This window comes from Lepus europaeus, chromosome 16, assembly GCF_033115175.1.
Source record: "Lepus europaeus isolate LE1 chromosome 16, mLepTim1.pri, whole genome shotgun sequence".
NCBI lineage: Eukaryota > Metazoa > Chordata > Mammalia > Lagomorpha > Leporidae > Lepus > Lepus europaeus.
In genome coordinates this window covers 18,364,244-18,383,294 of record NC_084842.1, presented here as the reverse complement: position 1 = coordinate 18,383,294, position 19,051 = coordinate 18,364,244, and the positions used below count along the sequence as shown (strand labels likewise).

Here is a 19,051-nt window from a genome sequence, read left to right as displayed (position 1 = left end):
AGTTATGATTTTCTTATGATCTGCACTGCACTATGCTCCTGCATCAAAGCCTGTGGTTTGTGGGAAGTGAACAGTCAGTGCCATTATGATAGTATTTGACCATGTTCCACTGGTACCGTTCCTCTAACTTAGAGGCTTTCTTTCCAAAAGCCTCACATAACTGTATAAACTTTTTCAACCCTAAAAACAAAAACAAACAAAAAAAAGGTATAAACTGTCAAAGTAATCATGATGACATCTGTCTAATAAAAATTAATGTTTGCAATAGTCTCAGTTTCTGGGCTGGCATTGTAGAACAGTAGGTTAAGCCACCACCTGCAAGGCTGGCATCCCATATCAAACTGCAGGTTCAAGTCCTGGCAGCTCTGCTTCTGATCCAGCTGCCTGCTAACTGGCCTGGGAAGACAGCAGAAGATGATCTAAATACTTGGGCCACTGCCACCCACACAGGAGATCCAATGCAGTTCTGGGCGTCTGACTTAAGCTAGGCCCATTCTTGGCCATTGAAGCCATTTGGGGCATGAACCAGTCCATGGGAGATGTTTATCTCTGTTATCTCCATTTCTCTCTATCACTCTGCCTAGCAAATAAATAAATACATAATCTTAGCCTCTTCCAATACATAAACCAAATCAAGGATCTCTTAGCAAAGACAAATGTTAGGCAAACAAAACTGTCTGCCACAACTACTGTACACAGATGTGTGATGATTATCTATGAGGGGACTTCAAAAAGTTCATGAAAGAAAAAAAGAACTAAAAGATAATTTCATTTTGGCGAAAAGTTTCGCAGTTTTGAAATTCTTGAATCGATTTTTCATAATAAGTAATTCCCATCAACTTTTTGAAGACTGCCACATATTCATAAACTTCAAAATTATTCACATCAAAATAATCTTTTAATTCCATTTCCATAAACTTTTTAAAAGTACTCCCATAGAATGGTCTTACTTTGGATTGCTGTAACAAATTACAATTAACTAGAAGGTTTGAAACAACAGACTTTTTTTTTTTTTTTTTTTTTTGACAGGCAGAGTGGACAGTGAGAGAGACAGAGAGAAAGGTCTTCCTTTGCCGTTGGTTCACCCTCCAATGGCCGCCGCGGTAGGCGCGCTGCGGCCGGCACACCGCGCTGATCCGATGGCAGGAGCCAGGTGCTTCTCCTGGTCTCCCATGCGGGTGCAGGGCCCAAGGACTTGGGCCATCCTCCACTGCACTCCCTGGCCACAGCAGAGAGCTGGCCTGGAAGAGGGGCAACCGGGACAGGATCGGTGCCCCTACCGGGACTAGAACCCGGTGTGCCGGCATCGCAAGGCGGAGGATTAGCCTACTGAGCCGCGGCGCCGGCTCAACAACAGACATTTTTCAAGGTTCTAGAGGTTCAAGGTCAGGATGGGAGCATGATCAGGTTCTGTTCAAGACTTTTCTGACTGACTGAACCCTCAACATGGCTGAAAGACAGTGGGAGGCCTGTGGAGTCTGTTTCATAGGAGTAATTATTACATTCATGGGGACTCCTCTCTCAGGACCCAAGCACCTTCCAAAGTCCCCAACTCCAATACCATCCCAGTGGGGGTTAAGATTGCAACCTATGAATTTTAGAAAGGAAAATTCAGTCCACTGCAATAATACAAGTGAAATGACTAACATTCTATCTCGTTGTTACTTTACTTGCATTTTAAAGATTCATTTATTTCTTTCTTTGAAAGAGTTACAGAGAGCAAAGAACAGAGAGAAAGAACTCCTCCATCCACTGGTTCACTCCCCAAGAGGCTATAATGGCCAGAGCTGAAACAGGCCAAAGCCAGGAGTAAGGAGCTTCATCCAGGTCTCCAACATGGGTGCAGGGTTCCAAGCACTTGGGCTATCTTCCAGTGCTTTCCCAGGCCATTAGCAGGAAGCTGGACTGGAAATGGAGCATCCAGGCCACAAACCAGCACCCAAGTGGGATGCAGGCTTTGGAGGTACTGGTATTACCCTTTAAGCCACAATGCTGGCCCCTGTTTTCATTTTCTTAATATGATTAATATCTCATGGTCAACTACCCAACTGAATAAATTTGATAAGTCATATTAAGATATCCCACTCACAGCCGGCACCATGGCTCACTAGGCTAATCCTCCACCTGCCGCGCAGGTACTCCAGGTTCCAGTCCCGGTTGGGGTGCCGGTTCTCTCCTGGTTGCTCCTGTTTCAGTCCAGCTCTCTGCTGTGGCCCAGGAAGGCAGTGGAGGATGGCTCAAGTGCTTGGGCCCTGCACCTGCGTGGGAGACCAGGAGGAAGCACCTGGCTCCTGGCTTCAGATTGGCACAGCATGCCAGCTGTAGCAGCCATTTGGGGAGTGAACCAACAGAAAAAGGAAGACCTTTCTCTCTGTCTCTAACTTTGCCTGTCAAAAAAAAAAAAAAAAAAGATATTCCACTCACTTTATTACTTAATATGAATACTAAGCAAACATAATTTTTAACCAATTTTGTACCTTAAATTTTACTGTAAAACTTATGTGAATTAAGTTACCAATGGATTGCTGTTTGTTTCTAAGCAGAAAAGACTAAAGCAAAATGTTCCTAAAATCATATTGGCAATAATAGTAATCTAACAGCTTTCAATATACTTCTAAATGAAACATTTCCATTAATAAAAATCAATGCCATAATTTGTTCTACCCTTTCCATTAAAAGTACTTGAGTTCTCATGATGGAATTAAAGAGACAGAAAATTTCCTCTTCAACCGCAAATGCCAAACTTGGTGTGTATTTTTATATACTAAAAACAAAATTTTAATAGCAATAAAAATAGGCCAATGAAGAATAACTTTTCACCTTTAACTTTTTTTCAGTATATCAATGCTTGCAGAATGACATTCTGTCTATGATGATTTTTATTTCTTCAAAATACTCTAAGGCTTTTGACTGACATTTTTCTCCCATCATTAAATAGAAATAGGAAGGTAGGCAGAGAGATAACCACCACTGTGAAAATGTATATATGTCTATTGTTTTGAACATTTTTGAAGCTTTAATACTCATACTAAATATTTATATGTATTTTACATATGTATGTATAATAGGCATCATCTTTGTAAGACATTCTCCTTAAATCCAAATAAAATCCCCCATGAGATTAATTGGAGCCTATATTCCTGTGTAATATCTGCAAAATACAGAAGAACTATAAACATGTATTACACTGTTAACATTTGTTTCCCATAAAACAGCACTGAACAGAATAAAACTGTTACTACCAATGAGAAAACAGATGGACCAGGTGCAGAGGAAAGGATTAAGAGTTCCCTTTTAGATGTGCCCAATTTAAGGACCTGCAGAAATCTTGCCTGATAAACAGAAATAAAAACTGGATAAAGTCAAACAGAAATACAAAGATGTGTGAACATGCACATTCTCAGACACACAGACCCAGTTCTATAGCAAATACACACATTTGTTTATCATCCCTCTGTTTCCTAGTTAGGGGGCATGTCATTCCTACACTGAACTGAAAGTAAACTGTTCATCTTGGTAGAGTTAGCATGATGGTCCAGGAGTGGTTCTTAGGGCAACAAGCAATCATAATAGCCTAATACACTAAATGAACCCTAGAGATCACTGAAGTAACCAACCTCAGTTTTAGGCACAGCAGATCACACTCGCATCCAAACACACTCAATATTTAGTGCTAATGAGAATGAAAAAACACGGCTAAAGCTTAAGAGCTGATTCATTGGTGGCTGTTTCATGCTATGACTCTTTCCCTCTCTCTGTCTGACATGCAGAATAAATGGTAGTGAACATGCCTATTGTAATGTGGAGGAAAATATTCTCTTCTGACCAATTGTGTCTTATATGGGGAGAGTCCTTCAGAAGTTTCTATACAGTTTGCAAGTGGCAGTACTGACTGACTTTGTTCTGTACCTTCCTTCCAATGATGTTCCTGTAGTGCATAACTGTGAAGTCTTACTCCAGGAAAAAAAAAGAGACAGAGAGAATGTTATTTTTTAAAATTTTTCCCAAGTTTAATAAAGATAATGCTTCCCTACAGCATGGAAGTCAATCAAACCTACTGCCCACTTAAAAAGATTTGGGTTCCCTAAGCACAACACTCCTCTCCTGCAGTGCAACTTTCCACACTTATGTGGGCATCACCCGGCCTTCTTCATGTTACTCTGTGATGACTTGAGCTCAAGAAACCAGTGCAAATGCACTGGAAATTCTATTAAATGTGAGTAATAAATTTGAATGCACTAGCAACACAGTAACTGGCATTCTGAGAAGCAGCTTTGGCTATTCTACATAAAGACCTGTCATTTCCAAGCACTCTTCAAGATATTATGGTATACATAATATAACCTAAACAACCACCTGACATCAGCATCATCTGTGTGTAAAGGTTGACATAATGACCACGCATTTCTCAAAGCTGGACCATGTTTCAAACTTTCTTCCACTTAAATTCTTTGCTTAAGTGTAACACTCGTTGTTTACTTAAATCCTCTACGTTTTTATCATTCACTAGCAAAGTCTCTATTCACTATTTCTGTGCCACTAAAAATAAGTGTACAACTCAGTGTAAAATATTCTTAAGAAAATTAATGACACATAGTTACATCAGAGCCAATACAAATGTTTAAGCAAACATTTTTTTAGGAAATATTTATGAATCCCTCAATTTTTCATAGTGTGCATTCATTATTGCCCACATATCATAGACTATGAACTAATCACATTATTTGCACAGAGTAAATTATTATAATAGCTGTTTTTTATGATGGCAACATTGATAAGTCTACTGGAAATCATTAGTGAATTTGAGCTCTTTTTATATAATCAGAAGAGGTCATTGTAGCTTAAAACCATTCTAAAGGTGGCTGATTAACTGATCAGTGTTAAATATAAAATAGTAATTGTCAAAATAAATCAGATGTACTAGATACACAAATGATGTACTATGAAGAAGCAAAAGGCTCCCAAAAAAGTTACATCACTCAACACAAGTGAGGAATAAAGTATTAGCTTTCAATAACTGTATTCAATGTAATTACAGAAAATGACTTTAAAAAAAAATCTCCATTTTCTTTCTGTACATGTTTACTTAATTGTGGGGAACCGCAGGCTGGCCACCTGTGAGAACCTCCTCATCTACATAGTTTGCAGCAATCGGTCGACCACAAGGCCTACGAAAACGGTCGACCACAAGGCCTACGAAAACAGCCAGGTGAAACAGATGAAACAGAATGGACTCTGCATAAACAACTAGGAAGAACCAGGTGAAACAGATGAACTTTTGACCTTTCATCTAATTGGATATCAGCATAAAGGGACATTGGGATCTGGGCGGCCAGCGCCGCAGCCCCTCCTCTTCTTTTCTCCTCTCCCCACCTCCCCACTTTACTTTTGCCCCCACAAGTGAAAGTTCCTTGAGAACCGATGAACAGTGACCGTGTCGTGACTATACTGGACCCTCGCTGGTGAAGGTCCGACACCTTTCTTTTGAGCATTTTTTATTTTGAGGTAAACAAATTTCATGTATTTTTTGTATACATATATAGGAACACAGTGATACTTCCCACCCACATTCTTACCCTTCCTCATCTTACCTCTTATTCCCACTCTAAATTTTTACAATAATCTACTTTCAGTTTACTTTATACCCATAAGATTAACCCTACACTAAGTGTTCAACAAACAGAAGAAAAAAACTGTTCCTCAACAGTAGAGACAGGGACTGTAAACAATCATCGAATCTCAAGATGTCAATCTCACTCCTATACATTTTTGAGCTTCTATTATTTATCAGAGACCAGAGTAAACATATGGTATTTCTTTTTGGGACTGGCTCATTTCACTAAGTATAATGGTTTCTAGTTGCATTCATTTTGTTGCAAAAGACAGGAGTTCATTTTTACAGCTGAATAGTATTCCACACCACACCATATACACACACACACACACACATTTCTTTATCCAGTCATCAGACATCTGGGTTGATTCCACATCCTACCTATTACAAATTAAGCTTCAATAAACATGGTAGAGTAAACTATCAATATGCTGAATTAAATTCCTTTGGGTAAATTCCCAGGAGTGGGATTACTAGGTCATATGGTAAATCTATTTTTCAGCTTTCTGAGGTATCCCCATACTGTCTTCCACATTGGCAATAGTAGTTTACATCCACCAACAGTGGATTAGGATACCTTTTTCCCTGCATCCTCGCCAGCATTTATTTTCATGATTTCTGTATGAGAGCCATTCTAACTCAATGCGGTTTTGACTTGCATTTCCCTGATGGCTGGTGATCCTAAGGATTTTTTCTTATGTCTGATGGCCTCTTGAATTTCCCTTTTGAAAAATGTTCAAGTCCTGTGCTCATTTCTTAAATGGACTATTTGTATTGCTGTTGTTGTTTCTTGAGCTCTTCACAGACTGCAGATGTTAATCCTTTACCAGTTTCATAGTTTGCAAATATTTTCTACCATTCTGTCTCCATTTGTGTATGAGTGGGTGTGATATCTATCTATGTGTGTATGCATATATACACACCTTTATGCTTTTTCATGAAAACGTTTCTTTCATTAAAATAGCTTTCTTAATTCTCTTCACTAATGAAGAACATTTTTTTGTGAGATTTATTTATTTGAAAGGCAGAGAGTTACAGAGAGAAACACAGAGAGAGAAGCCTTCCATCCACTGGTTTACTCCCCAAATAGCCACAACTGTCAAAAGTGGGCGGACTCAAAGCCAGGAGCCAGGAGCTTCCTTTGTGTCTCTCACAAGGGTGCAGGAGCCCAAGCACTTGCGCCATACTCCACTGATTTATCAGGCCATTAGCAGGGAGCGGGATTGGAAATAGGGGAGCGGGATAGGAACCAGTGTCCATATGGAAAGTCTGCTGCAAGTGGAGGTTTACCCTACTGCGCCACAGCTTTGGCTCTTTTATTTTATTTATTTATTTATTTATTTTTTGACAGGCAGAGTAGACAGTGAGAGAGACAGAGAGAAAGGTCCTCCTTTGCCATTGGTTCACCATCCAATGGCTGCCGTGGCTGGTGCGCTGCAGCCTGCGCACCGCGCTGATCCAAAGCCAGGAGCCAGGTGCTTATCCTGGTCTCCCATGGGGTGCAGGACCCAAGCACTTGGGCCATCCTCCACTGCACTCCCGGGCCACAGCAGAGAGCTGGCCTGGAAGAGGGGCAAACGGGACAGAATCCGGCATCCCAACCGGGACTAGAACCCGGTGTGCCAGTGCCACAAGGCGGAGGATTAGCCTGTTAAGCCACGGCACCGGCCAACAGCTTTGGCTCTTAAGAGCATATTCTTAAGCAGAGAAGTAACAAAACTAATTTAATGAAAGAAAATGTTTTTCATGAAGCAGCATACACACGTATGTATATCCATACACATATAGGTATTCACCCACTCATACACAAAATGAGACCCACCTTGTTCACACCATCTATGGCCTGGTGAAGCTGGCTATGGTGGTCAGTTTCTTCTTTTTGCTCAACATCACCAAGGTGCTAGTGACCAAAGTGAGGCAAACCCAGATGGTAGAATCGCACATGGACCTGAGGTCTGTGAAGGGCACCATGATGCTGATGCTCCTGCCGGGAATCCAGTTTGCCATCTTCCCCTGGAGGCCCTCCAGTAAGATTCTTGGGAAGACCTATGGTTACCTCATGCACTCTCTGATTCACTTCCAGGGATTCAAAAATAATTTTTTTTAAATCCTTGGAACACTATCAATTTTGTGATGCAAAAACTCCCTCCAAGGAAAGTATTACACAACCTAAAAATTGGATATCTCACTATTTCATAATAACAGATCATATACTTCAGAGACCATGTAACTTATTATAGTTTATTTAGAAAAACCCAATCAGTATATCACATTGCAAAATCTCATGCTATCTAATTTAAATGCTTTCATTTAAATTAAGAACACGTGATAATAGCTACCAATTATTTGCTATGCCATAGGCACTGCGCTGTACACTTTATTCAATCCAAATAATCTTGAGATGTTAAGTGATTTGGCTAGTGTCACAAATTTAAATGGGGGCTGAGTTGTAACTGGACCATCAGTCTGACTCAGATCCCAGTGGCAAAGGTGGGGGTTTAGCCTAGCAGTTAAGATGCCTATAAACCACACTGGAGTAACTAGTTTGGATACACAGCTCTGGCTCCTGACTCCAGCTTCCCGCTGATGCAGTGATGGCACTAGCAACTTCGTCCCTATCACTGACATGGGAGAACCCGAATTGAATTCTCAGCTCCTACTGCTTTCAGGCATGTGGGGAGTGAACCAGCAGACAGGAGCATGCTCTCGCATCTGCTCACTAGATCTCTCTCTGCTTCTCAAATAATCAAATTAGATTAACCCAAAGTGTTAACTATTGCTGTCAGAATTATTACTTCCTTAAAAGCAACTAACATCTATTAATTCTAAAATCAACTTCAGACTTCAAAATGGCTTGCTGAGAAAGAAGGAAAACACTATTCATGCCATGTCAACTATTATGAAACGTATGTCATTGGTATTTATTACGTTAATGATAAGTTCCAATTGCTATACTTTCTGGCTCAGTGGTGTTAAACCTTATCCTGAGCCTCAGGCTGAGTTAACAAGGAAGAAATCATGTCTGATCAAAACCACCCTAGAATACTTCTTGAAAAGTACCGCACTGATGACAAACCATTTCTCATCATTTTCAGCGTAGAATGTTTTCACCCCGGTGTGTGAACTGTGTACTATTTCTAGTCAATATTTGAGACACACACTCATAAAATATCAGAGGCTTATCTATTTGTTATTCCACTTTAATATATTAGTATTAGTCTCTCTTGCTTATGAAAAATAATGTCTTGGAAAACATTCTTTAATCCACAATGTATTCTTTATTTTTCACTTTTAAAAACTTTTAGAAAAAATATTTTCATAAAAATACATAATTTAAAATGATGCTAAGTTATCACAGGTTTTCACATTTTAGTAGTGCAACTGGAGCTGGTAAGATGCTACGAACAAGTACTTTTTAAATCCTTTTTCCTTCAGTTAGTGTAGTAATAACCTTCCTAATTCCTCATTTCTTACTGCCTGGTGCTCTGATAATTCACAAAAAACACCTTGATACATTTGAACCTCCTCCCTTCTTCCTGATGAACTATCAAAACTACAACTCTCGAAACAGGGCCTAGAAACAAAAAGTACTAGAAAACTCTGCAACTTTTATTTATAAATGTAAAAACTAACACTTTCTAGAACACCACCAGGAATTTTATACACTAAGATAAAAAACTAAAGAGAAGTAGCTGATACTGAATTCAGAGTTGTTTAAAGAGAAAACAAATACTTTTCACCGGAGGCTGTTTTTCTCACCTGAGGCTGCTTTTCTCACTGTCAAGAAAATGTTAGTAACACCTTGACCCTGATTCCCACTCGAGTCACGTGTAGGTGTATAACCTCACCAGGAAAACCGTCTGGAACTGTATTATCAAAATGGCCCACAATTAAAAACCCCGATTACATTCCCAAAATAAGCTTTTTTTTTTCTAAAGCTGCCATATCATTTATTGGTAACTGAAACCCACGACTTTGCCATCACTTTAAACGTACTCAATCACTTCAAATTCCGCCCTCAAAGTTACCAACGGACTAAGACGGCACTCAGGCGATCCGAACTTCTGACAGGAACTGCCGTACTACCGACCTCGTTCTCACAATTACACCGGATGCAACAGAACGCTTCAAAACGCAGAAAAACAGAGTAACTTACTACACGCGTTCAGTGTGGTATGCCGTGTCCTTACAAGAACATCGAAGGAAGCGGAGTAAAAACAAGGGACTTCCTCAGGGTAATTTTACCACACACCCTGCTGGCCACACAAGTGTGGCCTCTCGCCCACGGACACGGAGCCCCAGGTCTGCAAGGTGAGGGGGTCAGAGACGGTCAAGCAAACCCCGGGCGCGGTGCTTATGTAGCCAGGACCCGGCCACCCCGGTCGCCGCCCAGGCGCCACGCCCCGCGGCCTCCCACCCACGCGGCTCACGCCCCGCCGCCGCCATCGCCCACGCCCTGCCGCCCCGCTGCCTAGCAACGCGGCGAGGCTGCCTAGCAACCCGGCCCGCCCCACGCGGGGAAGCCAACGGGGTTCGCTCTACCTCCTTCTTCTTCTGTCCTCCCCCGAGCTGGATACAGAGGAGCAGCAGCAGGAGCAGAAAGGGAAAACTGCCCGTGGGCAGGTACCGCAGCCGCCGCCCCGCCTGTCTGCGGCGTGAAGGAGCGCCCCTGGCCCCCATCGCCGCAGGGCAGTGTCTCCTCCACGCGCGGTAGCCGTGCGCGCCCAGCTCCTACCGCGCCTCACGCTCGCCAGGCCAGTCGCGGGGAGCCTCCGCACTAGGCCCTCGGGGTGGCAGCCGCCTCGCGAGGGACCCGGGTGGCGGCCGAGGACGTGGAGGAGGAGACTGACAGAGCATCCGGTTCACCGGGAGAGGGACCTGGAAAGGAGCGGGATGGGGCAGGAAGTGGGCGTGGCGAGGGAACCGGGGCGCGGGGCGAGCTGCGGGGAGTCCTCCCGCGGCCCCACGCGGCCGGCTCGCGCGCGGCCCTGCACCTGCCAGTCCCAGGCTGCACCTGGAGCCTCTCACGGGCTGTTGCTCGGATGAGGAAGGGAAGGTTGAGGAATACATAAGAACCGGTTCCATCTGGCCACCAGCCGTCTCCATCCCCTTGGGGGCACTTTTAGGGGGTACACCTGGGTGTTCTCCTGTTGCAGCCCCCACATGAGGGGCCTGAGACGCCCATCTCGCCTCCCACAGTTGGTTCACTTTCGTTAGGTTACTGCAGCGCCCAGGTGCGAAGCACATTGATGTGATTGCTGTTCTCTTGGATATTTGAACGCCGATAGCAGCCGACTGCTTATTAAATATCAGTTAAAGAAGAGGCACTTTTAGATTTGTTTATTTTGTTTGGAAGGCAGAGTTAGGGAGACAGTGAGAGATCTTCCATCCGCTGGTTCACTCCCCAAGTGGCCTCAGTGGAGCCAGGCGCTTCCTCCCCGGCTTCCACGTGGCTGGTGGGGTTGCAAACATTTGGGCCATCTTTGCTGCGGTCCCTGGTGGTGGAGCACTTGGGGCGCCGAGTTACCCATATGCGTGCCGGCATTGCAAATGCAGTACCCAGAGGTACTGTTCTAGTGTTTCATGTATACCACTTTTACTCTTCTACGTCAGGATTGCTTCATTTGTGCCATAACATGTTGTGTAATTTGATGGAGCTCTAGATCCCGGGTCAAAATACCATATTTAAATACAGGAAATTAGAGGTATAGGATTACCAAGGAATCAGTTACAATGATAGAGCATTATAAAAATTAAACAAAGTCACCTCCTTTCTCATGCTGGAAGACAAACACTTGTATTTGGAAGGATACCAGAGGTCAATGTCTAATCATTCAAACTTCACAGTGGGGTTGGGACCAAGATGCTTAGAACTGTAAGATGGTGACCAACTCCGTGGGGTAAGAGATGCAAATAAATTCTGCCATCACATGCAATCTAGTAGCAGGTCTGGAAATGTGGGAGTCCTGACTTACAGCTGATTACAACATTTCAAAATGCCTTCGACAACTGTTCTGAGATATGAAAAATCTGTAATATGTATGGGAAACAAAGTCATAAATTCTGCTGATACTACAAGCAGTGGCTTGTTGCCAGCCTTTACACTTGTGAGGTAGTGATAGAAATAGGGTTATAAGTTTTTTTTCACTACAGGTTTCACAGACGCTCTGAAATTTGATGGACTCCAGATGAAGACACTTTTCCCATAATAACGCTATCAGATAAGTTCTAATACAATAATTTTCAGATAAAGAAATCAAGGCCCAGAAGAACAATGGGAGTCAGGCCCTGTAAGGCCAAACTATGCTACATCAACATTTTAAAGAGAAGTTGTGAATAAGTTTATCTTATCTCAGGCTTTTGATTTATGAGCATTTTCCCAGTATTATCACTACTTTAAAAAAAAAAAACTTTAAACAGATTAAACTGAACAGTTGGTTTGAACACAGCTGATCAATCAATTTGGCAACACTCAGAACCAGAAGAGGTTCAGAAAGCCTCTAGCAGTAAGCAGGAAGCTTTTCTAAGGGCTGAACATGAAAGAAAAGTAAAGAAATTACTTAATTGGCTACAGCTGGGCATTTGCCATGCGCACATGCTGATGGGAGGGCCCTAGACTTGTAATCAGCTGTGTGTGATTGGCTGACTTGTTTTTTCAAATCACAAGGAACGTTTCCAAGTCCAGGTGTATTCACATAAGCACTCCAGCTTCAGGAACAACCTTAGGCTAGTGGCCTGCTTGGTTTGCTTTAACACCCCTAAAGGAACAGCTCCTTGTTTTTCCTTGAGATATGTGAATATGGCCTCTACTTTTGTCTTACTAAGGAGTAATTATCTGTTTTATATCAGTTAAACGTCAGATTTGCTCAGCATGACAAAATCCATCATCCTCTCCCTTCTCTGAAACTTCTTAATTTCTGTAACTATTGCTACCACCATTCTTCTCATTACCCATTTTCAGCATCTCGGAGCTACCTTTTATTTTCATTCTCTCAAAGCATTCTGCCACCTGTATTACCAGCATCCTATGGTGTCGTAAGAATTTTCCCTTTCCCATTTCATTACTAGCATTAACTAAAATAACATTATATATCATAATTAGTCAATCCTCCTTGACTTACTTAAAATCTTAGCATCCTCCTCCACCTGCATAATCCAGGGCTGCTTAATCTGCCTTCCAGCATTCTATTCTTGGTAAAGCAGCCAGAGTGATCCTCCTAACACATGAACCAGTGCAAAGGATTCTCTGTGTCCTCATCTGAAAAAGCAGCCGTCCATGCCCTCAGGACCTTATATTACCTTTCATCGGGCTACCTTCCCAATTTCATGTCCTGTTTTCCTTCTGCTTTCTTACTCTGCTCCAGCAATACCAGCTGTCTTGTGTTCCCTACATATACCGTGCACACTTGCTCTGTAGCCCTCGTTTTGCTATTTCCTTTGTATTATAAGCCTTTTCACCTAGATAAATGTTTACATGGTATACCTGGTTACTTTATTCAGGTCAACACTCAGATCTCCTAAAATGCAAGCTCCTAATCTTTCAAAGTAAAATATCTAAAATATAAACTCCCTATCCTTAACACACACACCATTAGCTTTTTATAGGATCAGCAGTTGTACTGCCTGACAGTATGCTCTTGTATTCTTTTTCTAACCCTCCTTCATTAAGATGTAAATTCTATTTATAATTTTGAATGCAGTTTATCAGCACTTAAATAAAAATTTCAAACAGGAATAAAGTGATGCTGAGTATTATAATTCTATCAATAAGTAACATTTCCCACAGATACTTAGACTAATCAAAATCTATAATTATCCTATAAGTAATGCTTTTCAATGTAATTTTCCTTTTTCATGTTTAATAATATTAAACACAGTCAAAATATGTTATTTTGATCCATTGGATACTGCTAATAACTGTAATGATAAATCAGTCCAAAAAGTAAATTGTAATAAAGCTTTATAGTCACAAGAAGTTTAAATCAGATTTCAATTTATATATTTATAAGTATATTTATATTTACAATTTATATTATTGTATTGCAAAGAAGAGTGATTAGTGGGTCAATAAGACATTCAAGCCCGGCCCACCAAAAATAGGATAAAATTATATTGTGTTATGCTACTGGTACAGAGCAAATAGGCTCACCCGCCTTGAACAACTCTTTTTCAGTAAATACATACTTGTTTTAATGTGCATCGCTTTATTATGCTTCACAGATACTGCATCTTTTACAAATTGAATGCACTGGCAGTCCTTCATGGAAAAGGTGCATCAGTGTGGTGGAATGAGAAGGCCATGCCAAGATGGCTGCTGGCAAGTGAGCATCAGTTACTCAGGAATGGCTTTAGAAACCCCCTGGGAAACCACCTGGCAATGGAGCCTGCCTGGCAACAGGCTGTGATTGGTTAGGGCATAAACCATTCCTTGACTGAATTGGCTGCCTCAGCTATATAAGCTGCTGTACCAACTGAAATAAACAAGTCTGTGTGCTGCTCGCCTCTGGTCCGCATTCACCTGCTTTCACCCAACTCCTGACTCTGTGCCTCTTGCCTCCACCGTGCTCCTCCTCTCAGAACGAATCCACAGCAACACATCAGCACAATTTTTTCTAACGTGTATGCTCATTTCACGTCACATATTGGTAATTCTCAAAATATTTCAAACTTTTCCATTATTATATCTGTTATGGTGATCTATGATCAGTGATCTTTTTTTTTTTTAAATATTGATTTATTTGAAAGAACTACAGAGAGAGATCAATCTTCTGTTTGCTAGTACACTGTGGTACAAATGGCCACAACAGCAAGCTCTAGGCCAGGCTGACACCAGGAGCTTGATTTGGGTCTCCTACGTGGGTGAAAGGGGCCCAAACACTTGGGCCATCTTCCACTGCATTTCCCAGGCCATCAGCAGGGAGATGGATTAGAAAAAAGAGCAACCAAGACATGATCCTGCACCTGTACCAGCTGCCAGTGTCACAGGTGGCAGCTTTATTTGCTACTCCATAACGCCAGCACCAGTGATTTCTGATACTACTGCAATAAATATTTAGGGGTACCACAACCCATGCCCATATGAGATGATGATCTACATCAATAAAGTTTATGTTCTGACTGCTCCATTGACCAGCCATTTCCCATCTCTCCTCCTCTCAGGCCTGCCTATTCTCAAAGACACAATCACATTGAAATTAAGCCAGTTAATAGTCCTACGGTGACTTCTTAGGTGTTCAAATGAAGAATCACACATTTCTCATTTTAAGTCGAAAACTAGAAATGATTAAGCTTAGTGAGTTAGGCATGCCAAAAGCCAAGACCAGCTGACAGTTGGGCCTCTTGCACCAACCAGATAGTCAAGCTATGAATGAACAGAATGAGTTCTTGGAGCAAATTAGCACTGGGACTCCTGTGAACATACAAGTGATAAGAAAGTGAAACGGTCTTATTGCTGATAAGGCAAAACTTTTCAGGTCTGAATAAAAGATCAAAACAACCACAACATTCCCTAAGAACACAGCCTATTTCAGAGCAAGGCCCTGCCACAAGTTATTCAGAAGACGGATTGGGGCTGTGGTGCAGCACTTAAAGCCACTGCCTGCAGTGCTGCTATCCCATATGGGCACCAGTTTGAGTCCTGGCTGCTCCACTTCTTATGCAGCTCTCTGCCATGGCCTGGGAAAGCAGTAGAAGATAGCCCAAGTCCTTGGGCCCCTGCACCCTGCACACTTCTGGAGACCCAGAAGAAGCTCCTGGCTCCTTCATTCATTCATTCATTCAGATCGGCACAGCTCTGGCCATTGTTGCCGTCTTGGGGATTAAACCAGCAGATGGAAGAGAGCTCTCTCTCTCTTCCTCTGCCTCTGCCTCTGCCTCTCTGTAACTCTGCCTTTTTTTAAAAAAAAGTTATTCAGAAGATAAGCAAAGATCATTGATGATGGCAGCTATACCAAACAATGGATTTTTTTATGGATGAAGTAGCCTTATATTGGAAGACAATGTCATGTAGGACACTCAAACTAACAGAAGTCAGTTTCTGGCCTCAGAGCTTCAAAGGAGAGGTTGATGTTTATGTGAGCCTAATGCGGCTAATGACTAAATGGAAGCTAATATTTATTTACCATTCTGTAAATTCTAGAGGCCTTAAGATTTACTATACCCATGGTCTAGAAACAGGAACAAAGCCTGGATGATAATGCATCTGTTTATATTATGATTTATTAAATATTATTAGGCTCACAATTGAGACCTACAACTCAGAAATTAAAGATGCTTTTCAAAATTTTACTGCATATTGTCAATGCACCTGATCACCCAACAACTATGATGGAACTGTTCAACACGATTAGTGTTCTTCTCATGGGCTGCTAACACAATATCTATTCTGCAAGTCATGGATCATGGAATAAATTTTACATTAAAGCCGCATTACTTAAGAAATACATATATCTATGGCTGTAGTTGCCATGGATAACGATTCCACCAATGGATTTAGGCAAAGAAAAAAAAAATGAAAACCTTCTGGAAAGGATCCACCATGCTAAATACCATTTAAGATCATTTGTGGGCCTGATGTTGTGGCATATAGCAAAATCCCCTGCCTATAACACTGGCATCCTGTATGAGTACTGATTCAAGCCGCCAGCACTCCACTTCGGATCCGGCTTTATGCTGATGCATCTGGAAAAGCAACAGAAGGAGCCCGCGTGGCCTTAGGCCCCTGCACCCATGTTGGAGAGCTGGATAGTACATCCTTGACTGTTGTGGCCATTTGGGGAGTGACCAGAGGATGCAAGATATCTCTCTCTCTCTCTCTCTCTTTCTGTAACTCTCCCTTTGAAAAATAAATAAATCTTTAAAACATAACAAGAAAAAAAAGAACATTTATGAGTTACGGGAGGAGGTCACAATAAGAACATTAACGCTGAGTTTGGAAGAAATTGAATCTAACTTCATTGATGACTTTGAGGGGTTCAAGACAAGTAGAGGAAGTAAGTGCAGATATGGAACCAAACAAGAAATTAGAAGTGGTCCTTAAAGATGTGACTGAATTATGGCATTCTTATGCTAAAACTTTAATAAGAATGGGGAGCTGCTTATTAAAGATGAGCAAAGAAACTGTTTTTTTTTTTTTAATGTAGAATCTATTCCTGTGGAAGATACTGTAAGCATTATTGAATTGACAACAAAGCAGTCAAAATATTTGACACTTTTAATTGTTAAGGCAGCATGGTTCAAAAGGACCGACTCCAATTTTGAAAGAAGTTCTACTTTTTTGGTAAAATACAGAACAGCTCATGCTACAGAGAAATCTAATCTTCATTGTTGTCTAATTTTAAGAGATTCCCACAGCAGCCTCAGACACCAGCAACCAGCACCCTGATCAGTGAGCAGCCATCAAAATCAAAGAGGACCTTCCACTAGCAAAAAAATGAGGATTCACTGTAGACTATAAAAAATACTTAGGGGCAGTGCTGTGGTGCAGTGGGTTAATGCCGTGGCCTGAATGCCAGCATCCTGTATGGGTGCAGGTTCAGGACCTGGCTGCTCCACTTCTGACCCAGTTCTCTGCTATGGCCTGGAAAAGCAGTAGAAGATGGCCCAACCTGCACCCACATGGGAGACCTGGAAGAAGCTCCTGGCTCCTGGCTTTGGATTGGTGCAGCTCTGGCCTTTGCAGCCAGTTGGGGAGTGAACCAGCGAATGGAAGACTTCTGTCTCTCTCTCTGCCTCTCCTCTCTCTGTGTAACTCTGACTTTCAAATAAATAAATATTTTTTAAAAATTAGCATTTTAGTCATATATCTAACTAAAGTATAAATTGTTTTTTCAGACATAATGCTATTGCATACTCAATAGACCAAAATATAGTGAAAACATAACTTTTATATGCACTTGAAAGCAAAAAACAATTGTGTGACTTGATCTATTGCAATATTTGCTTTGTTGCCTTGGTCTGAAAGTGAACCTGAATTACCTCCAAATGTATGTCTATAAGCTGCTGTGAAATATGAACTCCCACAGATTTGTCCAAATATAGTGCAGAGTTGGACAAACTGTTATCTACACTGGGCTGTGTCTCCAAGGTGATCCCAGTACCCATGCAAAGTTTTTGTTCAAAAAAACACAATGTTGCTAAATGACAAAATGTACATTTCCCACCCCATATTGCCAAATTATTTTCAGTAATTTTCCACTTGTACCCCCTTCTGAAATGTTCTTTTTCCTTATTGTGCTGATTGCCCTCTTTTGTTTGTTCCCCCCTTTTCATTCTTGCTTAACCCTTTTTGTTCCCACCCTGTTCTCTCCCTCTCTCTCTCTCTAAAGATTTACTTATTTATTTTTGAAAGGCAGAGTTACAGAAGGGCAGAGGCAGAGTGAGGTCTTCCATCTGTTGGTTCACTCCCCAAATGGCCACAATGGCCAGAACTGAGCTGATCCGAAGCCAGGAGCTTCCTCCGGATCTCCCACGAAGGTGCAGGGGCCCAAAGACTTGGACCATCTTCCACTGCTTTCCCAGCCATAGCAGAGAGCTGGATCGAAAGTGGAGCAGCTGGGACATGAAGTGACACCCATATGCAATGATGGCACTGCAGGTGGCGGCTTTACCTGCTGCACCACAGTGCCGGCCCCTCCATCCCTGTTTTCTTAAAAGCCTCCATTATCTTCTTATTTTGTTGTAGAACTCAAGTCATAATGGAATGTCTCCCCTATTGCAGTAGTTTGCATAAAATCTGTCTTAATGTCTATAATGTGCATACAGAACTGTTTTTCTTTGATACAACTAAAGCCAACTATACCTGCGTACTACCAAACAGTTCTACATGGACACATATTCAACAAGTGAAATATACAAGTGTATATAACAGCTTTGTTCATAAAAGTGAGAACCTAGGAAGAGCCAGGCATAAACCACAGAACTGATAAGTAATTTGATGTAGTCATATTATACATCAAATGTAATGCTCTGACAACATCTACCTAGCACCCTATGTGAAACTTACAACATAAGGATGCAGACAGGAAGTTAAGGTATGGGGTTTAAGGCAGGCAAATGGTTGCTCTTGAGCTGAGGGAACAGTGGCTGGAAGGAGCCCAAGAAAGGACTAGAAATATCCTATGAACCATTTCTTGATCTGGATTCTCATTATCCCATTAGTGTGCATTCGTTATGAAAATGTGTCAAGCCATAAATGATTTATTTAGATATGCTATATTTCAGTATAAAATTGCTTTTTATAAGTAATTTCATAAAAAGTTTCTTTTAGGGGAAGGTGTTGTAGTACAATGAGTTAAGCCACCACATGGGATGCTCACATCCGGTATTAGGGTGCCTAGGATCAGGTAAATATATATTATATTTATAGAAATATATCAAATTGTAGATTGTATTAAATGCCATGGATGCAAAGGAATGTGTAGAGGAACAATGAAGTGA

General features: G+C 41.6%; 1 protein-coding gene across 4 annotated transcripts in view; it reads right to left on the bottom strand.

The window, feature by feature from the left end:
* The window catches only part of TUSC3 (tumor suppressor candidate 3), a 213,113-nt gene extending 202,776 nt beyond the window's left edge, over positions 1–10,337 (bottom strand). Inside the window, exon 1 of one of the 4 annotated variants that reach the window (XM_062213666.1) lies at positions 10,157–10,337. In XM_062213666.1, coding sequence (XP_062069650.1) covers positions 10,157–10,294 — 138 coding nt within the window. In that variant the 5' untranslated portion in view covers positions 10,295–10,337. Of the gene's footprint in view, positions 1–9,770; positions 9,959–10,156 lie in introns of those variants that run through there. The other 3 variants (XM_062213664.1, XM_062213665.1, XM_062213667.1) reach the window with 3 other exon arrangements.
* Between the last annotated feature and the right edge of the window lie 8,714 nt (positions 10,338–19,051).